Raw genomic sequence first — 27,613 nt, forward strand, 5'->3', positions numbered from 1 at the left:
ATCAAGAGGATTCATTAGTCTTTTCCTTTGGTGGATCCAGATGAATCATTTGTTGCATCTTGCATCAACAACGGTCAACAAAATCCTAATGAAGGGTGACAACTGAGTAATAAAGGTTAAAAATTGTGCGTGTTTTTAAACAAAGGCCAAATAATGGAAAGTGATAATTACTGTCAGGTATATTTTTTCTTGTACTTTTTCTACCTGAATTTGTGAAGACCTTGTTGGGTACAGGGAGGAAAGAGATAAATGAGACTTGTAACTGTGAACATGGATAGAGGGGATAATTCATGAGAAGAGTAATTGCCAAAACATGTTTAAATACAATTCAGAGGAAAAAGCTTTAAATGGGAACGGGATCTACTTTAAAACCATCACCAGAGTCAACACAGAAGCAACAGGAGAGGTCAGTTCTCAGGTAATACAGTTCTGGCTATACCCTTAATGCAAATTCTTGTGAGACACCGTTCATTGGTGACATACTATAAAGACTCACAAAAATACAGCCATTAAACATAAAGCTGAAATCAGAGGAGAGTTAGTCAGAAATATTCCTCTTTTGAGTTAAAACTACACCCTCCTTTCTTCTTAATATTTCCTTATGTCTCTCATATCTTTTCTTATCTCCAGATGGCTTCTTTTAATGGAGAGCACCTTGTTGGAGGAAAAATAATTGGGGTATTTGTGTATGTGTAAATTTATGTAGGACATCTCTAAAATGGAAAGGTCAACTTTCTGATGATGTAAGCTTTAAGTTGTGGCTTTGAAGTATTTTACTTGCTACTATTTAAAAACAGCCACAAATATCTTGCTAATACTTTCCATGATAACATGGAACAGTTCATAGGAATGAGGGTTTTGTTTTGATTTTTAAAAGATTAGATAAGATGGTGTCAAGTGCTACTTATTCTTTATGCAGTACAGATGTTATTCCCTGTCCTTGAATTTTTCCATTTACCTAAAATGGATATATAGTATTTTTGGAGAGATAGTTATCTACACAAGCCAAACTTAAAATACTTCCTCTCAGAGAAAGGAGAAGAAATAATTATTGAGAAATAACATTGTTCACACTCAGTGTTAGAAAAATGCAACGCTAATGCTGCCACTAATTAGTGGATATACTGTATAACAATGAGCAGCACATAATGACGAGCATTCTGTCTTGCTCTTGCCCTCAGTTGCTTTATGAAATAAAAGCAGACCCAGTTCTGTACTTCAGATTGTAATAATTCCAGTGTTCTTGTAAGGTTCCAAGTTTAAAGCCCTGAGAATGGATGTCATTTATTCATGTATGTGCTCTATACATCATGAACAGTAACAGCAGTGGTAATTTCTCCCTCTATCATGCCAATAAGCCTTTAGAGACAACTACCAGGATGGGTGTTGGTCATATTTATTGGGCTTATGGCTAAGAACATCTGTACAATCAAAATGTCCATGGCCACTGTTGTAGTGACAGAGAAAGCCATTGGCCGTCCTTGTGAATTATCTCTACTTTAGTCTGTAGAACGATAAGAAAATTAAACTCTACTCTCCTTTTATGAAAATCTGAAATGTATTTGTTACAGTTTTAATTTCAGAAACTGTTGCTTAGGTACAACCTGAGAAGAACTGCTTTTGTGTTGCCCCCTCAGCTCTCTGCAGCCCTTTACAGACAGAGCCAGCACTAGGACACTCACAGTGCAGCATTAGGAGGTGATAGAGCCCTCTGACAGCTCACTGTCTTATTTGCTTTGTATAAACTAAACCCGGGATTATGCAGTCTGTGGCAGGGGCCAAAACTGCCTCTTTTCTGCCTCAGTGGGCTGTAAGATTGGTTCTCCTTCTCCCCAGCCCATGTGTGTGGAGTTGCTCTTTTCCTCCTGTTTTCATTTAATAACATAGACTAGTGAAGCAGTGTCAGCTTTAAACCCAGAGATGATTCCACTGGCTGTAAGTGTGCAAGTATATGCAAGGCACTCTCCCAACAGAGTAGCTGTCTTGATGACTGTCTTTGGGCAAAGAGCTGAATTTGGCACTTAAACATCTAACTTTGAGCAGTTGAATTTTATTGCAAAGAAGTGCAGAACAGACTCTATACTCTTCTGTTAAGATTTTGCAAATCTAGTTCTTCATGTTGTTTCTATGAGAGGGTGGAAAATAAAGGGCTTTTTGTTTTGGGCACAGTGGATTATTTCCTGTGAAATCCAAGCCTTTTTTTCTTTCCTAGTTCTGTGCCCTTCCTCCAAACTGAGGAAGATTAGTTGTTTTCAGGCAGCCCCACAGCCACTGAGTAGGGGAGTGTGTTCACAGGCAGCTCGGCCGGAGCAACAACGGGAACGGGTACCTTTCCTGGCTAGGTGGCAAGGAACATCCCTTGACCTGCCGGAAACATGCATCTACCATATAGGTGTTTTAATTCTCTTCTATGGCAGGCTGATTTCTGGAAGTAGAGCTGCTGGTGTGTGATGTCAAATACCACTAGCTAACAGGAATGGCGAGCCTGACTGGAAGAGTAACCTTTCACAGAGGTTTCAGATGGTTTTTTTGCACGATCCTCTAATGTTAGGCATGACTTCGATGCCAGGATGTTCCCAGAAAGTTTTAGTTACGCATCCTGTCGTCAGCGCCGCATTACGTGGACGGGCAGCGCGGCGCGGCCGCGGGCGGGTGTCTGCGTTCCCGGGCGCGCTGCCGGCGGGTGAGCCCGCTCCCTTCCCGCCCGGCGGGAACGGGCGTCCGGGCAGGGGCGGAGCGCGGCGGGGGCGGGACGCGGCCGCGGCCCCGGCCCTTCCTTTCCCTTCCCTTCCCCGCCCGCGGCTCAGTCGGCGCCGCCACGGGCATCGTCCCCGGCGCGGCGAGCTCGCAGTCCCGCCGGCTGGGGCTCGGTCGTGGCCGTGGGGGAATCTCTGGGAGGCCGGGCGGGCTGGCTCCTCTGCCGGCGCATGAGGAGCGGCCGGAGCCGGGGATCGCCGGAGGCCGTAGGATGTCACCATTGTTCAGCTGGGTGGCCAAGGTAGGCGGCGCGGCGCCCGCAGCCCTCCGCGCTCGGGAAGTAAAGTCCAGCCTCAGAGTTTGCAGATGTTCGCGTCTAATTTCGAGGCAAGTCAGTCATCTCTGGGAAGGGAGCAGAGCCCTGCTGTCTTGCTCAGGCAGGGAAAAGGAGGAGCACTCAAAGTGAGCAGTAAGTCAGACTGCTTGCTATCAGACGTGGCTTGGGTTGAGGGTTAAAAGCGAAGCTGCGGGTCTGACCGACTTGTTCTACCGTGCTGCGGATCTGCAAAAGGGGAGAGCTGTAATTAAAACTTCACAGAAGTACTCTAGAGAATGTGCAACAACACTCCCACTGTTTGTTTTGGACTTTTTTCCTGATTTTTGTCATACTCTGAATTTATGAAGAAGAGTAAGCTAGCTTTTAGTGGGAGAGTTACTTCTGTGACAATGCACGTGTTTTTTGTGTGCCTAGGGCTTCCACTGTAACTGTGAAACTAGGTATGGATGCAGAGCAGTAGAGATGGTTGAAGAAATCTAGAATATAGTTTTGGCTGATGTTTAAAAAAAATTCCAAAGTAACAGTCATTCTAAATTTTGCATGAGCTGTAAATGATATTCTGTCTTGAGGCACAATAGAAAGCGTAGAAGAGGACAAGTGTGTGAAACAGCTTGTTGACAGGCAAGAATTGGGGAAAAAATACTTTATTATAATACCACTAGACAGACCACATAAATCCTGGTTCTCCCCTCTGTTTTGCCAGGTGTAAATGGTCCATTGCTTAGTTATTTCTACATCCCTGTTCCTGACTATTTAACAGGTGAAATACCTACCCTGGGAAGATAGTAAGAGGGAGTGCTTGATATGTGACTGTGTTACCTTTCTTCAGATTCTCAAATAGAAAGACTTGCTTTATTCTGTCTTAAAAGGAGTCTGCTTAATTTTAGACATACTCTGAAAAATTGAAATGTATCCTTTCCTCTTTCCACTTGTCTTTTTTTCTCTGTAGAGCCGTGTTAAAGTAGTTGCTTCTCTTGTGTCACTCTGGCTCTGTCTTGTGCATGACCTAAGGCCTGATTTGACATGCTATCTGAGGGAATTATACCAACTGATTTCCATGCTGACTCTTATAAATGTGTCAGTCTCCTATACAGGTGGCTGCTGTCAAAAGATAAGTGATGCAGTTGAGTACATACTTCAAGGATACTACCAAGGGATGGCCCATTTCCCCCCCTCATTGTTCTCTTGTCAAGTGGACAAAGCAACTGGTCAGAGAGGAGTTAGTCTTGGAGGAGGTCAGAACTTGTAGCACGTGGAGTTGGCTGCATTTTTAGGGAAAAAGAAGCTGTTGCAGAAACACACTTCTAACTGCTTTCAGGAGTGCTTTCTGGGCTTTCAGAACTAATTATTTCAATGCTGATTCTTCACAAATGTTTAGTTTTATTCTTTTAATGGCCATTAGTTGTCAGCACTAATTTGGGAGGGAAAGCAGAAGCAGTGTACTTAGAAATATAAAATGAGGCTTGTTAACAAAGAAAGCTTTCCTGCCTGCCAAAATCTGATCAGTAAAAATGTAGGAACTACTGCTGTGGGCTTTCAACACAAATGTAAGCCTTTCCAGTTTTTATAAGATGGTGGCCCATTCCAAAATGGGGAATGACTGTGGGTTGTGGAGGGGGAAGGAATCTGGCCCTCTAGAAACAAAGCTACCCCCTTGCGTCTATCACTTAAAAATGAGTAACCGCTTAAGTAACGTGGGCATTTAGTCTCACCATGCAAGTCCCCAGGCCTGCAAATAGTTACATGTGAAGTAATTGACTCCTATGTGCTATAAAATTGGTCCCTAGTGTTTGTATAAACATTACTTTTAAATACGTCTTCATTACAGGTTTTTACATGCAGTTTTCCCCAACTTGTCTCCTGCCTACATGGAGGCTCCTTGGGGATGAATTTTGCAGGGTCATGAGACCTGTTCTGGGTTGGAGGATAAAGCCCTGCTTGAGTATTACATGGGTTGGTGTTGCCCCCATTGGCCATATGGATGCTGGCTAAACCACTGAATGATGACTCTGTGGATAATGAATTCTAAAGTACTAACTTGTTTTAGTCTCCTAAAATTATTTAAATAAAAAAGAATAGTGATACCTGTTTTTCCTGCACAGTTTGATACAAAGTCAGACAACTGACTTAAGGGAACCTTTGATTAAGCACCTAAAAACATAGTTTCTTGAAAGTGTAAACTAAGTTTACACTGTTGTGAGTAGAAAATACAGTCACACTTGTAGATACACAAAGACTGTCTATATTCTGTTTAGATCACTGAAGGAACTGTTACTAAAAGTAAAGTAATCATTGTGGAATTGAAATATACCAAAGCCTTCAGTCTCAAAAAAAAAAAAGACATGTAGATTTTTAGATTCGTGGTGAACTTGCACATCATTAATTCACTAGTGGGAGATAATAATACAGTGATAAGTGTTAAGAGTAATTTCATTTCTGTTTCCCTCATATTTAATACAGCTTTAGTTAAAAAAAGAATCAGTATTAGTTGTTTACAAATTATTTAATTTTATAATGCAAGTTACTATTCAGTAGCAACTTGACAGAAACCACAATTAAAGAATTGATTGCTAAAGAAATAGAAACAGTTCTTAGTGTAATAAATTGTATAAATAGAGATTTTCAGCTAGTTCTGTGGCTTATACACAGTGTGTCTTTCTATTTACAGAAAAAGAGTACAATATATAATTTAATAGCTGTGTTTAGCTTCAGCTTTTTTTGTCTAAAGGATTATAAACCAACAGGGAACCAGTAAAGAAAATAACTAAGGTAAAATGCAAAGCAAGGTTGCATTATTTAAATCAAGGTTTCTTCTATAATGATTTTGCTGGTAGGGATCAATCCACCCTGGTCAGCTGCCTCCAGTCTTCAGGACAGCTTGTGGGTAGTGTATGCTCCCAGTTCCCTCTTGAGGGGAACTGAGAGCAACAGAGTTTGTCACTGCAGCCTGAGGAACCTTTGAGAATGTGCCACCAGCACTGGCAGAAAAGGGTGGGTTTGCAGTGTAGCTGTGCCCAGCTGGCTTGGCTAATCTTGGACCTTGGGTTGAGAAGCTGATCGTTTGGATTTCTGCTATGAAAATCAGATTTTAGGGTATATTCACAATAGCTGCTCTGAAATTCCCAATAGCAAAACAAGAAGTAAGTTTTTGGTTTTGTTTGGTTTGGTTTTTTTCCAAGGATGGTTGAGTCAAAATGGCCTGTGAGCTTTCCTCAGTTTGGGAAGCTCTCAGGCCATCAGCAAAGGAAGTTTCTATGCTATTCAGTGCAGCAAGGCCTGATTACTTGGTTTGTGCCTTGAAACATAATTGAAGAAGCAATTATAATAACATCAGAAATATCACTTATATTTCTTTTAATCCAAATTTAGCTTTACATGCTGTATTATAATTGATCTTGCTGATGTTTTGCCATTATTCCTACTATTTTCTATATAATAGAGTGCCTAGTAGACCTCTGCAGGAGCATGAATGAGAGTAACTATATACTTCTTAGTATATAGCTAAGAAGCTACAAATGAAATTAATTTGCCTTCTGCAAAAGAATGAAAAGGAACAAGAGACTGAAAATTGAGAAGGTCAAGAAATGGCCGCCTGCTTTTCTTTTTAAGGATATTCTGAATGGATGATCTTGGCTTTTTTGCTGGTCAGTTTTAGGGTATATCACACTCATTTATGAGACTGTTTTGTTCCAGCTAAACTGATGTGCCACTTTGCTTTGTTCTGCAGAGCTTCCAGCAAAGACCTTTGAACATATTTAGTCTCTCAGTGAATGACTTACATTTTAGCCAAACAAATCAAGGTTTGGTCTCTTAAGGAGCCCTCATAACTAGGCATTTTAACACTGTCTAAAGCCAAAAAACTTAGATGTTTGTTAAACCTCTCTTAAGCCCATCTTACTTACAGGATGATGAATTATTTGGGTAGGTGAATAAATGATGGTGGTATCCTATGGGGTACGACCATAGTTTGTGTTAGTACATTTACCCTGATAACCCTTTTTGTAAAGAAATTTGAATACTTGGATACTGTATCAAGAATCAAAGAGTTAATAGAGAACTAATGCTGGGCAAGAATTGGGGATCATTGGGGAGTGAAGGCTCAAATGCCGCAGTTTCATTTGCAGAAGAATCTCCTTGAAGCCATTGGCACTGTGGGTAGGGCTAGAGGGACAGACCCTCGCTTGTCTCCCAGGCTGGATGCCAGCAGAGCAGCCAAGACAAAGTGCAGATTTCTGCCAGAGCTGGGTTTTGGTGCCCAAGTTTGCACAATGCCCCTGTCAGAACACACTGCGTTGCTGCTCAGTGTGATTCTCCAGATCAGTTTATGTTGGGGTAAAATGTTGTGACCAATTGACAGCTTTCAGATAAATGCAGATTATCACAAAATGCTGAGCATTTTAAATGCACTGTTTTCTGTATGCCAGTCACTCACCACCTTCCCCTGCAGGGGCCTGGCGATGACTGAGGAATATGCGCTCAGCATCTGAAATGAAGTCAGTCCTGTGGTGAAACCCCTCTGTTACTCAGCAGTTAAGTTCCCTTTGGAGCTGTTTGCTTTTATTCTTCATCCCTCCATTTCTTCTTCTGTGTGCCAGGTCTGAAATGCACCTGCTCTGCTCACATGTTCCCAATTTGGTGGGAGAGGGCCAGAATACAGTCCAGCTCACACAGCTTCTCTGTGGCTGGGCAGGTGTAGTAGGGCAGTGTACTCTGCATTTGTAAGGTACATTAGGGGTGCTTTAAAGCTCTACTCTAAGGAGTAGAGCTTTCTTTCCACAGTGAAATTCTGGGCCATGTAGATTGCAATTTACCAAGGTTATTCTCTTGAATCATTTATGCCTTTCCGAATTAATTTCTCATGAGTATCTTCTTTCAGGTTCATGTCAACCTTTAGATTTAACAAGCCAAGCCTGATAAGGTAGCTGAGCTTGCTCTTTTGTACAGGTTCTGCCCTCTGCAATTCAAAACAGAACTTTTAGCCTCTAGTCAAAAACTGTTTGCTTTCCTTTGCTGAAAAGTTTTCTGGAAATTGGTGCTAGCTGTCTTCATGTAGTTAACATGTTTTGGGCCAACCAGTAGGAAAAATATTAGTGAATTCTGCAGGTTCAGGGAAAACTCCATGTCCTATCAGAGACGGATGGTACAACTAAGGGTTTGTTTGGATTTTTTGCCATTATATACATATGTCTGCAGCACCAGAGTTTAAACTTTGTTTGTTTTACATTCGATGATCTAAAATACTGTTTCACATCATAGCCTGCTTTTTTGTAAGGCTACTGTAATGAAACAGTCTTTTATGTGCGCTAGAGGTGTTTCTGAGTACACAAAGGCAGCAGTTTGGCTCTGGTTCCCTAAGTAGAAGTATCTTTAGGGAAAAGTCAAGCAAAGCACCTCTTTCTTCAGAGATCAGCTTACAGAAATGCAAGAAAATTTGTAATTTCCATTGTCCTGAATATAGAAGCTGCAGCATTTCTGAGAAACTTCTGCTTTAAGGGGATGTTGAAACTTTTTTACTGTGCAAACTAATAAATGCTTTAAGTTCTTTAAAATGGTTCAAAAGACTTCTCAAAGTTGAAGGGACTCAGGTTGTGTATGGTGTACAAAGGTTGACTAATGATTTAACAAGTAAATCCTCAAGAGAAACGCTGTTCATTGAATTATAACTTGGCTATATTTATATTTTTTTTTACTTTAGAAGCCTTTACAGCTCAAGTGTTCAAGCTGAAATACTTATGGATGGCAATAATTGAGGTTAAAAAAATCTCAGCCTCCATTTTGTTAGTATTTTACTTATCAGTAAAGATATACAAACTATGTCAAGCGATACTTACTAATTCGTGTGGGGAGGTAAGGCAGTACAGCTGGGAAGAGCAGCTGGAACTCAAAGAGCAGAAGCTGAGGCAGGGAATGACATTAGTTAATGTGAATTGGTTTTATTACTGTGTTAACTGTACTGAGTTTTATCTGAATTGTCAGTTATTCTTTTTAACGAAGTTACAATAATAAATGCTGATGTGAATTACTGTATAAATATTAAATTTTAATGGGAGAGTTTTAATGTAAAACCTTTCTGAAAAGCACTGTTTGCTTACTGAGAAGCAAAAGTGAGGTTTCGGGCACCTTTACCGTGTTTCAGTAGACTAGAGCATAACAACAGGGTATAACACCTCTTTTCTCCTGTGCCTCCAAGGTCTCAAAAGACCAGGCCAGTATTCCCAGATCAGCTGGCCAGTATTCCCAGATCAGCTGGCCAGGTGTCTGAAAGCTGCAGTGATTAGCCTAGATGAAATCCCCTGTAGAAATCCACATTACTAAGTGGCAAACAGCAACAGGTTGTTCGAGGGAGACTGCTGGTGCTGAGAACAGGTTGTGTACTTCACTCAGGGAAGTAATTTTTACTTTGAACTGACTTTTTTTTTGCAATTTGTACTTTGAACTACTGAAATTAGGATTTGCTGCCATGAACCAAATACCTGTTTGCAGTGAAATGCATCACAAATTAAGGTTTAGTTCTGTTTAAATGGATGACAGTTCTGGTGCTTTGAGACAGCTCCACAATGCAGTCTGTTGCACCTGAAGTGGATTGGGAGAAACCACTCTCAAACACATTTCTGGTCCAAAATAAAATAATGAAGTAGTCACACCTCTATTGTACTTGAGAATCCAATTAGGGAAGCTGGACAAACAGCATATACACAGCTTTAGAGTGGCTGACCCTGATGCAAGGAATGATGGCTGATAAGAGAATTATTTTTTTCATTGGGATGTTAGCCTTTTGGCTACTGCTTAGGGAGAATTTCAGGACTGAGGAGGTTATCTGGAATTTCTGTGACCTAGACTTCTGTCTGTCACTAACTGAAGCACTGTGAAGAGAGAGTAAAAGTGTTTAGCAGTGTGCATGTAAGCATGTGTTGATGGTCACATTTTAAAAACAAAAAAATTATTCATGGCCGAAGTATTCTTCCCAATTCAAAAGTTACTGGCTTTGGACTTGTGACTGTTTATACCTTTACATCACCATCATTATAATCAAAACCATAATTTTTTGTTTTCGAGGAGGAACCTTGAATATGCAGCAACCAAACAGGATTTTCAGGTACAGATATTCTGTGACATTGCAGGTTTGAGGAGAAGAGACTTCTTGTGCATAGTTTACACAGGCATACTCCCAGCTACTGAAAATGGCAAAGCTGAGCTAAACTAAACAGCTCCTTTTTTTTTTTTCAGTCAGACATTTTGGGGGACTGTGTGTTTATTTCAAGGAGCACTGTAGCCCAATATCTTACTTAACAGTTGCCTCTCTACATTTACTGGACCATTGGTCTGCTGCTATAGTACCAATGAGGTGAGCCCACTGAAGCCATTGTCATGGAAATTTGGATGATTATCACTAAATGTTTCATGCTGGTTTTGTGTCTTTGGAACTTTTTATAGCTTCCGGTCTCCTCAAATGCAGGTCGTGGAAAAGGAGATTTTTGGAAGTGCTTTGGAATTTTAGACCATTATGCACAAGAGGCCTGTGTTTAAAACTCTGGTGCTAGTTATGCAGAGTCTGAACCGATAATATGTACTGGAATTTCAAATTTTGGCTAAGTCCCACTGGAATATAACCTGTAGAATTTATCATTCTGTGGAAGCAACATTTCTGCTTTACATACAGTCATCAAAGGCAAACTTCTGTAGACTTGAGAAGTGTGGGGTTTTATATGTGAACACAGTTCATGCAGCTGATGCTGTTTTGTTTGTGAAGTGTGGAATCATGTGAAAAAATATTTATTGTAGGTTGTTATAATTCAGTCAGCATTTTTTTCTCTGGTATTTCTAGGGATTCAGCAATGCTTCCACGAATGTTTATAAAAACAACCAAAAAGGCCCAGTGTCCTTGTGTATTAAGTGTGGCTGGAATAACAGCAGACCATAGTGCTGTCATAACTTGGGGGGAAGAAGTTGGCATTAAAAGGAGTCTTTCCTAGAAGTATTTTTTCTTCCCTTCTTACTGCTTTCCTTCAGCTACTCTGTTAGTGTTCCACATAGAGCATCATTCTGGTATGCCCCTCCAGCTTCTCATGGAGATCCTGTAGGCCTATTCATCTCTGTTTTAGAAATGTTGAATAATCACCACTCCCATTTGGGTTTCATCAGTGAGTAATTGTTTAAATATAGAATATTTCAGAAATATTGTGAAGGTCAGAATTCAGTCACTCTGAAAGCAGTGTGACAATGTGAACTGTCCAGCTTGGCTGCAATTCAGCCTTTGGTAGCTATCAGACTGATTTATCCTTTTCAAAGAAACACAACCTTAATTTGTGGAGAAGAGCAGAAGAAAAAAAAACTAATAATGAAAAATTTACTCTTGGAAAAGACTGGGTAGGCTTAAAATAGCAATTTCATAACCCAGAAAAGAGAACAGATTCAGAATTTGTGTGTTTCTATTGTTATAAGTAGCAGCAGAATAAAGTATGGTGTGGATCAAATTTTGTATTTATTAAGTGGTAATACAAATAAATGGTGGGAGCTCCAGAAATGCTCATGATCATGGGACAACATGTATTATTGCAAGTCTTTGTATGCACTCTGATGTATACAGTTCTCCACATAGTGCACTATCACACAGACACTTTGTTTAAGAAGACTCTGAGGCTGGGTCTGTTTGGAGATTTGAAAGTTTTTGTTTCCCATCAGTACAGCTACCTTGCTCTGACTGTTGCCAGGGAATAACATCATTACTAATAGAAAATATCTTGAGCACACTTAAGTACCTTATGCAAACCTACTGAATCTCTTACAGTGACTTTCAGAGACACCTGATATAAGGATTTGTGGAACAGCCATTCTACAAAATCATCTTTTTTTCTGAGCTCTTTCCTTTTTTCTTGCAAGTTTTTTGTCAAATCTGGACCTGAGAGGAATAATAGAATACAGGAAAGTTGAACTTTTGACCTACTGTAAAATTTTAAGACAGCTTTATCTTCTAACTGAAGGGAAGCAGGGTCTAGTTCATCTATCATCAGCAGAAATTGGAAGGACTGAGCATTTAGGACAATGATCCTTGACTCTATGGAGGTAAAATTGGCAACTCGCCTAATGTGATCTGACTGTTTCTTAATGGAAAGGATCTTGAGTAAACAGCTTGCTCTTCTCTTTTCTGCCCAACAACATTGCATTGATAGCTTCCAGTAAATGCAAAATATCCTAAGGAAAGCAATGTGTTTTGCACTGTCCTTGATAACAGTTTAGGAACGATTTCTGACAGAGTTAAACATGACCTGTCGTAACTAAATTTGTTCACAAAAAGACGAATAATGTTAATTCAAGTGACATGATAAATGTTTTCATGTAAATAGTCCTCAGTGAATCATAGGAGGTCAGAAAGCTTCCTGTGAGTAATTAGTTTAAAAATTGAGTCTAATTCTATAGGTTGTTAACAATTTCCCAATATGCTTCTTAGGTAATAAGGATCTTGAAAAAAGTTGAGGGCTCTCTAGGTATATTGTTCTTCCTTATCTTCCATGATATTGAATACACTGTACATTAGGAATGCCTGGTGGAAAACCAGAAACCCAAAACTTTAACTTGATAAAACTCTGAATTATTCTATGTCAGTATCATAAAATGTGTAGATATTCCTAAGATGACCATCGATGTAGGAATAAAAGGCTGGCAAACACCTTATGTTGAAAATAATTTTTCAGAAACAAATATATTGTTATTTTGGGTGCTTTACAATGTATTTTAGAAAAAAAAATAAAAACTAGTATCAACTACAGGTGTGAATTTCATAGAAGTATGTAGTTATTTGACAGGTTTGCGTAATCCCATTAGACCTTCTGATAAGAAGCCATCACTAAAATACATATCTTAGAAAAAAGCCACCATAACTCAAAAAGCCCTAGACATTAGAAAACGTTTGCTTTACATCTGAAAAGGACAAAAACTGGTGAACTAAATAACTGCTTTTTTAATCAGTGTCAGAGTGGTTTCCATGGGATGTTTAGCCATTACTTTCCCATCCTTTTCTCCTGTGAGTTGACCTGAGGCAGCTGAAATCTACTACTGCATGACAGAGCAGCAAAGGTGCTCATCCACAAGGAAATGAGTTCACAAAGATTTTATACCGATCAGGCAGAATGCTGGAAAATACTGATCAGCTTCTGCACTCCGGTTCCATTGGGCCTTTAGCATTGTAACGTTTGAGTAAGATTCTTCCCATCAAAAAAGTCGTCTGTCCCTGTGCCTCTTCCTAGCAGGTCTAGGAAGAAGGACCATGAGATTGTCCATTTCCTCAGGCAGTCTGTCAACTCTGTGTTGTCAGAGTAAGAGAGATGGTGTTTTACTTTATTGCAGACAAAGCTAATTTACACATCATATCAATCAAAAGCTTTCATTTCCCCCTCTACGTTCTCCCATGAAAACGTCAAAATAAATTTTGAGGGGAGGGAGATTTTGACACCTGTTTGGATCAGCTGTCAAGAAGGTTATATCAGAAGTAACCTCAGTTGTAATGAGGACACACATCACAAATGGAATTTTCCTCCCTTCTTCTTTGGGATTGGATATTGATAAAAAGGACAGAAGAATTTCAGGCTTTATGTAATTTGAAAAGAAATGATATTCACTTCTGTCTGTTTTGCTAACCCCTGTTTTGTCAGTTGTGATATTTTGATAACAATTTCGATAACTGTGGCAGAAGTCTGAGAGCAGAGGAGACCAGAGCCTGTACCCTAATGTACAAATGGAATTTACTTTGATAAATAATTTTTTCCCAGAAAAGATGTTCTTAGTAACTAATTTGCTGGTTTAAATCCTGATATTGCCTTTCAGTTATAAAAGATGACAAAACTACAACAAATTCACCACAACCACCAAAACAAAACAAAACAAAAAACAAAACAAAAAAAAAACACAAAACCCCAAAACAAACAAACAAACAAAAAACCAAAACAAAACCAAAACCAAACAAAAACCCCACAACAGAACTCTTGTCCTGAAAGCTTTCGAACACCATTGCTGTCTTTTTCCATTTATAACTACCTAAGAGGAGGCTTCCTTCTGTTTCCAACCCCATAGCCTCCAGCAGAGTCCAGTCCTGTCTCAATCCTCTGAAGGGAACTGCTCACAATTCCATCCTGCACCCCTCTCCAAAAAAAGGATTTAATCTCTGTTGATAATGAATGAGCACAGATATTTCTAGCTATTACTTCTCAACAGGTATTGTAAAGTAGTCACCTTATTCAGTAGTCACCTTATAAAATGTGAGCGAGGAACTCTGTAGGTATGACCACCAACTACTTTTATGTCTTGAAGTACTGTTTTCTTTTGTGAAATTGTGCAAAAAGAAAGCTTTGAAACAAAATATGGAGAAGATAACACTATGAAGGTGTTTATACATTATTTGAAATATGTTTTGACTTATCCCACACTTGTTGCTTGTTAGTTTATTATACTGAATGAAGGAGCTGATAAAGCAGTACAAGATGAAAAGAAATGGTTTTTACTATAAGAACAGAAAGGGGCTGGAGAAATGCAAATTAGTGACACCACGTAATAAGCCCACCAGGTATAGGGCAGAGCATACTAACATTCTTCCCAGATTTTGTAGGAATACCCCTTCAGAGCCAGTCAAGTGCTCTTGCACTGCAAGGTGTACTAAAAGCCCATGGAGACTTCCTGTCAATTGCAGTTTGGTTTTGGATTGTGCATTTTTGTGGGGAGGGGTCCAAAAGTAAGCAGCAATCTGGGATATTGCAGTTCATTTTTGGAGAGTAGCCAGGTTTTGTTTTATTTCAGGCTTTAAGTAAGGTATGTCTTGAGAGCATGTGAAAGAAACCCTCAAAGTGTATCTGCAACATGTTGCATCTCTCTTGGGGAGGAAGCACCACCACATAATAGAGCAGTCCAACTTCACTGGAACACCGAGTACAATGATGTTCTATTTCTGAGCTTGTTTACAATACTCTATAAACAGATTCTGCAAATATTGGTTTGTGGCTTTTTTTTTTCTCCAAGGGGAAGAAAACCTTTTTGTGCCTCTTTAAATTGCATGGAGTGCTCTCCCATTCACATGACTATGCAAAAAGTGTACCCTTTTCCATCAGGCTGGGGAGTCATGAGGGGGCTTCTCGAGCTGAGATTTGACAGTAATATTAAAAGGAATGTGATACTGTGAAAGTGGCATACAGTACTCATGACATCAGTCTGCAGTACTCAGCAATCTTCTGGAGGCAGCATTTGACATGTATGGGAAGTCTAGTCCACTTTACAGCTTTTTACAATAATATGTAAACTGTAAGAGTATGTGTTGGCTACATGGGGCTCCACTCTTGGTGCTTACTGTATCAGAGTCATCACAGAGGACACTAATGGCACTCACCAACCATACTCCAAGTCAAAAAAAGCTACATTTAAACAGATGACTCTCCTTTGCCCCATACAGGATATCCTTTGAATTTTAGCGCACTCAGATTCATACTGTTACCAGCTTCTTACATGCATCCCTGCAAAATCTTAGTCTTAGCCTCACTTATCCCTTTCTCTGTATAATGCCCATTCACACCTTACTAAGCAAAGCACACCCACAAGTAGACAGGTGTGATTGTTTTTCCTTTCATAGGCCCATGGTGACATTCAGTCATTGAGCTCTCCCTTATCAGGGCTGAAACACCACCTCTGTTTTGCCTTTGTAGGTCTGGTTTCACAGTCCTTCCTGAGCAGAACACCTGCACTGTGGTTAGTCCTGCTGGCTGGTACCATGGCTACCCCTCCCAGCCCTCTGGTTTAGCTCAGACTTGTTCTTCTTTTCAAAAGACATTCATGAGATCCCTGGTTAAATGAGACACCTAATGCATTTTATGTACTATAGAGAGAAATGAGCTAGACCAACTGGATGGTGAAGCTGCCAAGAGTGGCAAAGTATGTAGTTGTTTTATGAGCAGTGGGGATACAGCAGCAAAATTTTGGATTATATGTGTTGAGGAGTGAAGTCATGAAAGGTGAACTGTCTCTCTGTGCACCTGCCGATCTTGAGTACAGAGGGAGTTGTCGTTGAGAATGTCATTTTGGTTCTACCCGTGGTGCATTTGTTATGCACAGAAAAACTGACAGGAGCTTGAAAAGATAGTCGACAGCCAAGGACTGGAAGAACTATAAATTTCCTCTTTCTCTGAATTAAATCTGGGTTTGAAAGTGGCTTTGGTGGAGGAATAAAAGTCAACAAATAGCAAAGGAAGAAAGCTAATAATTAAAGTATTCCGTAGAACTGTTGATTAAAGGTGTATTCCATAGAACTGTTCATTAGGGGTTTATTCCATAGAACTGTTGATTAAGAGTCAAGGCGCGAAAATTTTTAAAGCAAGAATTGAAGTTAATGACTTGGAAAAGTCAGCAAGGTGTAGGAGGCTATAGAACAGTCTCAAAGCAAGATAATAGAAATTAAAAAGCCTCTGAAGACACTTGAGATAAGACCTGAATATAAAAGGGCTTTCACTGAATTGGAAATTACCTGCAAAAGTCTGTAACTCTTTTCTGCCTTGAATTTCTGCTAATGGCAGGGATTAAGGAAATTCTGTCTTGGAATTCCTACTTGGAACTGTGCTGGATGTGACCTCCAGTGCCTCATCTAAGTTTGAAGCTGGATCTCACTTGAAAGTTTGCCTTGCTTTAAGTGGGAGACTGCACCATCTGAGGTCACTTCCAAATTAATTTATTCTGTGATTCTGAAAGGAGAAATTGTGCAGAATCTCAATTTGAAGGAAAAATAGTCCCACTAAAATATATTAATTTAAATGCTTTAGGTTTAAAAATGCTAAACTTTAGATTTATTGAGTGGGGATAAATGTCCAAGAACTCAGTTGACCACTAGTGTATGTTTAAGGAGTGATAAGGACAGGAAGTGCTGATCTGCACTGATCACTGCACAGCTGTTTTGTTAAAAGTGTGCTGAAAACAGACCAACTGCTTTCTATTACATAGCAAGCTACTGAAATCAAAGATTTTTATGCAGGTTTTTTTTTAATGCAAATAAATACTTTGCTGTATCTTTTACATAGGTCGTGTATGTTTAATAATATTTTCCTTTCTGTTCTACTGCTTTTACAAAGTAGTAAATATGTCTGTCTGTCCTGATACAAGATTATGTAGCTGTGTACCCTGTTTTTTTCTGTAGCAGTACTCTTAGTAAAATAGAGAAGGAAAGGTATTAACAGCAAAAAGTATGTTAGACTTTTTGACATACTTTATTGAACCTGCTATGGTCAGAAAAAAAGGCAAGTAAAAACACTTAAAAATCATTCAGATGTCCTCTCACACTTGAATAAGCTGGCAAAATTCAATCAAAACATCTACTCGTTGCAAGAGCTTTGTGAAAAATTTTTAAGGCTTTGTTCTAGCCACCATGGTATGAGACCTTCTGAGGTTCAGCCTAAGATCTGACTCTAATGTTTTTCAGTCTCCAGCAATTTATGGAGTCTGTTGTGTAAGACCAGTTCCTGACAGCACAGCTCTGTCTTATATTAAACAAAACCACCTATACCCTTGAAATAGTTAAGCCTGTGCTTGAGCCCTTACTGACCTGAAGCCTTATGAAGAGACTGATAAGTATAAACTGTTAGATTTATACTGTAGGTATAAATGCTGCATAACATCTAAAATAATAAATTATCTCACTTTTTTTTTTTGCCTAGTCTTGCCAGCTGATGTTCTTTTCCTGTGGCACGCTTTGCTTTCTTACCTACTGTGTATAAAAGAAACAGGGAATCTTTTTTTAGTCTAGTCTAGTCTTATTTACCAAAAAGGCAGCTGTTGTATTCAGCTGTTATTGGGCTTTTTTCGTTAAAATAGTTATTAAGTCTTTCTTAAATCTACTGAAAGGCTAAAGGAATTGACCTCTTACATGCTTGTATGTAAACTAACAGGGTGACTTGTTGCATGCAGCTTCAGTTTCTGCTCCTTGTTCTGCAGATGCAGCAAACCTGCGCATGCTTAAAAACTAATTGCCTGTGCATGCTTAAAAACTAATTGCCTTCTGTCATGGTTTAGTGCATGGCACAGAAGCTGTAGCTATGTGTCTCTCAAAGCTGAGAAACGTGCACTTGGAAGTTCTAGGTGTTCGTTTCTATTTTGCTTGAATGCCTAAGAGTCAAGTCACAAGAGTATTTCAGTTCCCTGCTTTGTCTCTGCAAAATAGCCATTCTCATTAAAGCAGAAATACCATGGATATACTTAAAAAAAAAAAATCGCAACAGTCCAGTGTTAGTTTTAATGGTTATAGATACATGATCTTTTACTGTATCTAATTCAGACACTCTGAATGCAAAAACTTTGCCTAGTATGGTTCAGCTGTGTCTTCTGTTCAGCAAACCTGTTTGGCCTGGACTGAGTGATAAGAAGGTAACATTCTGTGTTTGGTAAAGTTTCATCGTTGCTTACACTGTTGTTCTATACTTAGTTTTGTGGGTTTAGGGAAATAATTTTAGGTCAGCAGCAGTGGTTTTTCTGGTTACAGAAATAATCTTTATCCACTAATTACATATTTATACTGAGAAACAAGTCAGGAAACACTTAAGAAAGGAACTATACTAGAAAAAGAATTTTTACATCAGGAAGAAATCATACATATATGCAGCAGTCTTCCCCCAGTGTCTTAGCAAGTCCAGATTAGTAGACAGAATTACCTATAAATGTGTATAAGAATGGTTAGTATCCAAAGTCACCAAGGTGACCTTGGGAAGTTAACTATTTCAACCCCCTGCTCAGGCCTATGTCCAGGCAGAGTTTGCATATCTACAAGGATGGAAACTCTGCAACCTCTCTGAGCAACTTGTGGCAACCCTTACAATAAAAAAAAAGATTGTTTTCTTATGTTCAGAAAGAACCCACAACCTTTAAAAGACTCTAAGCAACATTGACTTAATTCAGGAGCAACTTCATCCCTGCTGCTTTTTGATACAAATTGGAGAGCCATAAAACCTGATTCTTTTTACATCTTAATTAATTCCTGGAGGTTTGCAAGAGACGTGGTTACTGATCACCCAATGGCATGCAGCTTAATCTGGAAACATCCCATCTGTGGTAAATAAACATTTGCCAGGATAGAGCCTACATCTTTATTTTAATAATTGGAAATAATCATATTTATTTTTAACTAGTGTTTACTTCATGTTTATGTACTCAGCATCCAGGTCTGTTTGCTGAGGGAGCCAGCATCAGATAGCACACAGGAGCATGTGGATTGTTAATTTCTCAATACTTGCACAAAAGGCTTCAAATGGCACAGGCAGATAGAAAGAGCACAAATCTTGGTCAGACCAAGAACAGTTCCAGGGAAATATGTGTTTTGCTTTGCTTCTCATTCATCGGGGATCTTGTCTTTACTAATAAAAAAAATAAATGTTTAACATAAGTAAGGGTCACAGGAAAGTGAGGTAGTGATTTGCTGCTTCTGCTGCTGCTGCATCAGTTGCCTAATCAGAAGTATATAAAATTGTATTAGCAGGCTGTGAAATTGTTTTAGGTTTATAAGTGGGAACAGAAGAGTCAGTGTTTTTCAGTAAATCTAGCACGGAAGCCAGCTGTTACTTGTCAATGACATGATTCAAGCCTTAGCATGTGTGAAAATAAATAAATAAATTCTCCCCTTGATTTTCCATCAACAGGCCTGCTGAGTCTCCTTAGGCATAAAGTTTATTAACCACTGCAAAATACTTCTATGTGATGTACAGTCTTTTCCTAACCACTGTCTGTTTGTAAAGTACAGCCACTGCTGAATAGCAATTTTGTCAATGTCTAATGTGTTTGATAACAAAAAACATTGAAGAAATCAAAATCAGTAACCCCACATCTGTGATGGATCCATGATGCCTTGTCAGGGCTTTAACTCAGCTGTAAGACTTGCATTGCCTGCACTGCTGGAAACTCTGCTTGTAGTCATCAGCATGCATGATATGGGGGGAGCTTAACCCTGGTTGAGATAGTGGCACTCTTTGAGTGAGAGCTGATGTTCCTGGCCTTAACAAAGTAAGCATAGTGCAAAAAATACCTCCGTCATTTGCTGTCACCTCTGCAGCCTCAGCAAAAGTGGACGTGGGATAGCAGGTTTCTGCGTGTATCCCGGGCAACTCAAAAGTAAAACTGCCTATGGCCTGTGAGTCCAGATACTCCCACAAGAGTAAAACGTGTTTATTAAAAGTGCTAAAGCAGTTACAGCTTGAAATATTGGTATAATAATATTGTATGTTTTACTGTCATCCTAAAACCCGCTAAAAATTGATTCTTTGAAGGAGTATTAGGAAAATAAAACTGAGGTAAACCTTGAGTTCACTGTAGAGCAAATTCATATTGTTTGAGGTACTAAAGATTTGTTTTACCATTATGTTCTTCTTGTATATGATTAAGAAGTTAAGCACAAAGCTGCCTGAGCCCAAGGCTTTCTGACTGGTTTGTGACATATCAGAGAATGGACTTATGAATTGCTGACCCTGTTTTTCTTACCCTTCTCCCCCGTTATCTTTGCTGAATGATTAGCTGATGACTCATGTCTTGCGCTCAAGGGTGAAGTAATGCTTCCTGAGTCCTCCTGTTTATTTTGAAATCTGTTCCTTATTTCTGTATTGTTTTAAATCCACTAACTGTATGTGTGTACATGTCTGTCTGTCTGTCTCTCTGTCTATCTTTCTGTCTGTCTATCTATCTATCTATCTGTCTATCTATCTATGTATCTATCTAATCTGTCTACTATCTACCTATCCATCCATTTCTATCTGTGTTTCCTTGTCTATAAATGAATCTTATTGAGGTCTTTATGAGTGAATACCCAGAATATAACCATTCAGTTTTCACTCTTCAAATTTTTTTTCCTTAAAGTCCTTTTCTGTTTCCTGAGTTGATTTATGTACCTTATGATTAAGCAATAGATAATCATAAAAATGTCTGAAAAAAACAGAGACAATGTCTCTGAAATATTCTTTAGGTTTAGGGATGCTTTTTCTCATAGGGGAGATGATTCTTCTGGGCTGCTATTTTATTCTGCTGCTTCCAGACTTCTTTCTGTACTATCTGCAACCAAAGACTTGTAAGTAAAGCAAGCTTCGGTTGATGCTTGACAGAGATTTGTTTTGTCAGGAAATTAGCACACTTCACACGTATTTTTCTCCGAATGATTTCAGTAAATAAAAAAGCTGCCAGAATTATCAGTTGTAATCATAGATGGTGGCCCCACATTTCTGTTGCAGCAGCAGCAGAGGCTGCAAAAGAACCTTAATCTCCTAGGTCAGTCAAAGCAGTGTGATGTAACCAAGCATGAGCTTCGCAGCAGCTTAGCAGACAACATATGCATATCACTGCCTGTAACCATATCAGCAACTGTGACCGTTTACTGTCACTAAAAATGTGTCAGATGGCAGTTTGGGTTCTAATTACAACATCTGTTGGTCTGTAGCGGACTGCTCTCTCCTACAGATGCCCTGCAGGTCATACTGTATGTGGAAGTAATATTATTTTGAAGCGTCATCTAAGATAGTAGAATAAAAATTAACATCTGAAATAAGAATATGTTTCTTTAAAAAATACACCTATCTACAGTTTAAAAGAAAAAGACCAAACATGAAACTGCCATAACAATGCAATATGCTGTTAGGAGAGGGAAAGCAAATTTGCAGGAGACTCATTAATCTGCATGACATGAGTGTTTGAGTAAGAGAAATATAAATGAGAAATAACCAAGATTAACTATCTTTACCAATTAATTAGTCCATGGCTTCTCGTATGCTTTCTGAAGCATTCTTATGTTTCATTTTGAGTTGGACTTTGTCGTGGTATACTGGTTGCTTCAGGGGCAAAAGTTTTACTGGAAACACAGAGCATTACAGGAGATGAAGCTCTTTTGACAAAGTGTTGATGACAGTGAACTCCTGGCAGGGAGACAAACGAGAGATTCCTCCTATCAGTGTTTAACTGCTATAATGTGTCTATTTGACAAATACAAGATCACTTGAACTGGTCTTTTCTCTTTGAAAACATAATCAAATTAGGCGTTCCAAAAAAATCACAACAGGGAGCACATTTTAATTTTGCAGCTTCTTTGTCATGGAGCACCTGATGCTAATGTTGTGTATTTCTTCCCCCTCCTGTAGGTGCCTGAGATTATAAGCTCTATTCGACAAGCTGGGAAAATTGCTCGCCAAGAAGAGTTTCAGAATAATCTCTCAGATATTGAAGACCCTTTTGCCAAAAAGTTTGAGGTGCTATTCTGTGGACGGGTGACAGTAGCACATAAAAATGCACCTCCAGCACTCATAGATGAATGCATTGAGAAATTTAATCGTGCAAGTTGTACAAAAAATTCAGATTTCAACTCATCGTCCCAACAACATGAAACTGCCAATAACTTCGGAGGCTTCTCTTTCAGTAGCAAATTTCGGTCTGTCTTCCAGCCCTTGGTCAGTGAAGAGGAGGAGAAAAGGCCAATTAGGAAATCTTTTTCTCAGCCTGGGCTTCGTTCCTTTGCTTTTAAGAAGGATTTCCAAGAGGGAAGCCATAGAAGTGACAACTTTGTCAGGTCTTTTGAAGAAGATGCAATTTCACTGAACCTAAAAAGTCAACTTATCTATGGACACAGTGTTGTGCAGCCAACTGACATTGCAGAAAACCGGACAATGTTGTTTACGGTAAAGCAAGATTTGCAGCTCCCGGTGGCATTTTCACATTTTGGAGTTTGGAGTGGCAAACACCAAAGCAGATGTTCTGACAGATGGCAGTTACTTCTTTGATAATTTAATTGCAATTACCAAAACTTAACTTAAACTTACCTGTTTCTCTGGAGAGCATTACCTATTAGTGCAAATTGGTTTACATATCCAAATAAGTTTATATTAAATAGTTTAAAACTACACTACCTGAAACACTGGGCTTCTAAATATAGCTTTTAGAAAGCTACGGCACATTAGTAGATAATTATGCAATTGCATAATGGTACATAGTTACACCAACTGGTAACAGGAGAAATAAATTTCCAGATGAATGAGTTATATGTAACTAGAGCAGAAGGACCAAACCATGACTGAGAGCTAGTAAACCTTATGTCCCATGTAAGCAGTGTAATTCATGAAAGTGCTGCTGCTGCCAATGTCTGTATAATGACAGAGTAGTGTAATAACTTCCTATGCTACTGCACACATGCCTCCACTCCTGCCCTACTTTGGTGTGGCTAGCAATGCCTGTGCCTTGATAGGTGAGCAGCAAAACTATTTTCCAAGATCTGAGAAGCAAGTAAGGAATGTGTTGTTTGCTTGTCTTCTAATCCTCATGATAGATAAGCTATATAATATATATATGTATTTTATATATCTTGTGTCTTATAAACATAATGCAAACCTGGAGCTAATACTGCAATGGCTAACTGTTCTGAGGTCATCTTGGATCTGTCAGCTTCTGTTGAGGCTGGGCGTTTTAAGGACAGTAACAGGAGCGTGTGCAATTACAACAAGTTTTTTGCAGGGAGGCGTTATATCTCTAAAAAATAACACGAAGAAAAAGTTGTAGTTAGTTATACCTTATTTAAAGGTTCTGTTTGTTTGTGGCAGGCTGGCATCAGACAGAAGTAGAAGATGGAGAGAAATTTTCTTCCCCAGTAATAAGAAATCCATGTTTACCTTCTTCTCCTGACATGTATTTCACACAAAAAAATATGGATGCCATTTGTAATAATGCCTAATTTTTAAACAAATCATGACCCATTATTAGTTCACGGCACATATTTTAGAGATAGAGAGATTATAGATGCACTGCCTAGGTCTAGATCCTCTTACTCTAGTGAGTGCATTTTCAGTTTGTATTAAATAGATGCCACAGTTCTGAAAGACACATACACCTTCAACCTGAACATGAAATGTGCTGACAGGCATATTTACCACTTGTGGGGCTCTGCTGATCTGACTTTCTGTCTTGGGTTGCTTTTTGCCTGAGAAAATATTGTTTAATATGCACAGCTGTGTTCTTCTGCTATTCAGCCAGTCTAAATTCAGCTCAGTATCAGGAAGTGAAGTAACTGTAGTTTGTGCCTTCAGTATCCACAAGAGAGGAGCTCGTGGCAGTGCTGTGTTTGTTGCTTAGCTGTCCCCTGTGTTCAGCAGGTTCTGAGTAGCCACAGCATGCACAGGTCTTCAGCTTTGCTCATCCGTTTTTTTGTGGCTACATATGAAACATTTACAAGTAACTTTATATCCAAAGGAATAAGAATTGTTGGTATGTTCTTAGTTAAGGTTCTTGGATTTTCCACAGCACTGCAGCAAAGGTTGGTTGATGGATGAGGTGTGAAAAATACTCAAATTAGTTACCGGCCAACTCTTCTTACCTGGTTCAGACAGCCCTGATTTTGGTATCTCTTCCTGAAGAACTGATTTGTTAGCCAGTTTCTTAGGATTTGGGTGTTTTACTTGTAGGCTTTTCTCCTGGCTGTATGTTGAGGGGGGGAGGGGGAAGAGGTTCATTGGTTTGGGTTTTTTTCCCTTGTTCAGTTGACTCCAAATGATCACTACTGCCTTGGGACCAAGTGTGAAAGTAGCATGTGGGACTGAGCTATAAGAAGGAGCCTCTTGCTGCAGGGAGGGGAAAGCAGCAGTGAGCAGGAGGAAGCTGCTGAGTAGGTGTTAAAAGGAATAACCCCATGAACACATGAGAGGTCAGCCCCAGAGAGACAATGCAAGGAAACCAGCAGGGAGCTATGGAAAACCATTGTGACTGGTTGAAGTAAAAGAAAAGGTGGAAGGTGAATGCATGAGACCATTTTTAGACACACAGAGGTGGCACATCTCACTGGATTCATTCATGTTCAGGATTCCACCCCTCCCCCTTTCTTAAGAAATTACAGTTATATTGGTGCTGAGGATGTTTTTATGTGCATCTTTTGGGATTTGGTAGTGGTTGAAGCAGGTTTCTCTAAGTCACACTCACGAGTGTGTCTGGATTCTACGTATCTTCCCTAAAATCTGATATTAGGCTTGTCTTTAGCAGGCTCTCTGATGTGCTAGAAAATATGAGGATTTGATTTTTTTCTGTTGCAGTCTTGCAAAGATATTGCCCGAAGTTGAAAAATTGAAAACAGTAGTTTCACTCTAAAAATGCCCTTTGCCCATCAAAAGTTATCGTCAGCTTTTTGGGTCATTTGCTGTACAAATGGCCTACAGATTAAATTAACTTTGAAAATATACTTCAGTAAAATCATTTGTATAGTTTGAGTTTAAGGCTTTAAATTAAATGTTATGTATGTCTTAAATAAATAAATAAAACCCTAAAAATAATTAACTTGAATATAGAGAGAGGCACACACTTGGATTTAAACTTTAGGACAATTTCATGAAGTAGTTTTTGTGAATGTAGTACATGCCAAGACTGCAGAAAATTAGAAAAACAGAATATGGGTATATTTCTCTCAGTACAAAGTAGGTTACTTGTGGTATTACGTTGTTCTCATCTGTTTAAACACTATCGTCACTCTCTTGTCTTAAATATGAAACTAAACCTCAGTGCAGTAGTGTGCAGAGCTCTCAATGCCAAATCGATGTTGATTCAGTATTCTCCCTGGTAATACACTAATAGGCCTAAATATACAGGTAGAAAAAAATTGAGATTTATATTCAGGAAAGATTTTTATAGTGAGACAAAAGGAAGTGTAATGTTACTTGTTATCATCTTGCTATTTATTTTGCTCTTTTTAGATTGGCCAGTCTGAAGTTTACCTTATCAGTCCTGACACAAAAAAAGTAGCAATTGAAAAAAGCTTTAAAGAAATATCCTTTTGTTCTCAGGTAAGATTGCAGTGTATTCTTTCTCTCTTTTTTTTTGTTTTGTTTTGGTTTGGGTTTTTTTTGTTTAAATATTCTCTACTTGTGAATGCTCATGTACTCTCTCTTAGCATTCCAAATGGATTCTCTAAAAGCAGTTTCAGTAATTGCTACTGAAAAGTTGCTAGTTAATCAGTAATGTTTTACAACTGTCATCCTTCTTTCATGCTTTGCATTGTGATTTCTGAGATGAAGACTCACTTCTTGGTGAAGTGGATGAATAATATGAACTAGAAGGAACACACTGGTCACATCTGATTTGAGATTGCAGTGGGTGTGATTCACTGTTGTGCAAGTCTGCGGTTCTCTGAGCCATGGTTTTCAAGAAGTGAGAATAAAAGGAGAAAAGCTATATGTAAGAGTTATCTGAAAAATACTTCAAAAATACATTTTTTTCAAGAGTACAAGTTGCATGTATGTAAAAGAGGACAATTCTCTGCCATGCAGAGGTAGTGTGTGTGATGCACTGAGGGTGAGCATGTTTTAGAGCCTCTTCATTCACTATCAGTCTCTGTTCCTTGTGCCACAGGGTTTGTTTCCCTGTCGTTTTGCCTCTGGCTTTTTTTGATTTTTTTCTTATTCTTTTTTTCATAAATTACTTTGATTTGTAGTTTGATGGTGATAGCTTTCATCACTAAACATTCAGGTACCTATTCTGAAAATTTCAGAGTAAACATAAGTAGTTTGCATGCTGTCAAAGCAAGAGCTTTAAAGATAAGTCCTTGATCACAGAAAAATCTTCATCCTCATCTTTCTTTAGGCCATATCCTTAGGTATGAGCTATTTAGGTAGACTTGGTGGCTTGTCCTGAAGGGCCACAGATGTTTGTACTACTCAGAGCAGTAGGAGTGAGATTCTGATTGAATTCTCCCCTCGCCTGAAGAAGGTACTACTGGTCAAATGATGTGTCAGCTGGGCAAATATTGATATTGGGGTACAGAGGGCTTCTCCTTCAACTATGTGCATTCCAGAACACTTGAGGGAACAATCTTATCTTGATCATACAAGAAGTTTAATAATCTTTTCTTGAAGGCACTGGAGTTAAATTATAAGGAAGATAAGAATCAGTACTTAATTTCCAGAATGCCCAATCCATCACTGAGATATTATAATGGCAGAAGGAAGTATGTGGTCCTGGGGCAGTATCTGAAAAAGCGAAGAGCATTTGCCAGCAGTTTTGCAGACGGGGCCATGATCTCTGCTGGGCTCCTTACACCATCACAGTTGGGTTTTCAGGAGAAGAAATGGGCTTTCAGAAGAAGAAACATGGGCTATGGGCTGGAAGGTTAGCGTGAGGACTTAGTGCATTCTGTCCTTTGTTCAGCTGGCATGCTCTGAACATTTAATGTTACCATTTTGAATGATAAGACAACATCGTTCAGATTGTGTAAGGGTATCTGATGCTACAATGTGTTCTTTTTTTGGAACACATGGCCATTCTGTTTTATAGAAATATTCACTTTTTACACTTTTTAATGCTTTTTAAAATGTTTTCTTCATGATAATAAGGCACAGAGAATATTCAGTGATTCTTGCTGTATGAACAAGGCCATCTTCAGATTGTTTAATTCACTGAAATTTCTGATTTACTGAAATTCATCGTTATGATTTTTGATAAAGCATTTTATTACCTCTCTTTACCCTATTTTAATATTGTACCATGACAGCTAGAAGGTATTAAAATAGTGCTGAGTGTAACTTTCTTTCTCTAAATAGGCTCTACTGCTGTGCATGTGTGCATTCATCG

General features: G+C 39.0%; 1 protein-coding gene across 11 annotated transcripts in view; it reads left to right on the forward strand.

Annotated features, from left to right (window-relative positions):
- TBC1D1 (TBC1 domain family member 1) overlaps positions 1 to 27,613 on the forward strand; it is a 110,348-nt gene that overhangs the window by 27,419 nt on the left and 55,316 nt on the right. For 9 of the 11 annotated variants that reach the window (XR_003527572.1, XM_027642773.1, XM_027642778.1 and 6 more), the window contains 2 exons: positions 22,159 to 22,692; positions 25,741 to 25,830. Coding sequence is in view for 10 of the 11 variants with exons in the window: in XM_027642773.1 (XP_027498574.1) it covers positions 22,159 to 22,692; positions 25,741 to 25,830 (624 nt within the window). In the remaining variant the exon portion in view is untranslated. Of the gene's footprint in view, positions 1 to 2,838; positions 2,999 to 10,090; positions 10,131 to 22,158; positions 22,693 to 25,740; positions 25,831 to 27,613 lie in introns of those variants that run through there. The other 2 variants (XM_027642782.1, XM_027642783.1) reach the window with 2 other exon arrangements.

This window comes from Corapipo altera, unplaced genomic scaffold, assembly GCF_003945725.1.
Source record: "Corapipo altera isolate COAL_440 unplaced genomic scaffold, ASM394572v1 22, whole genome shotgun sequence".
In the NCBI taxonomy this organism is placed as follows: Eukaryota; Metazoa; Chordata; class Aves; order Passeriformes; family Pipridae; genus Corapipo; species Corapipo altera.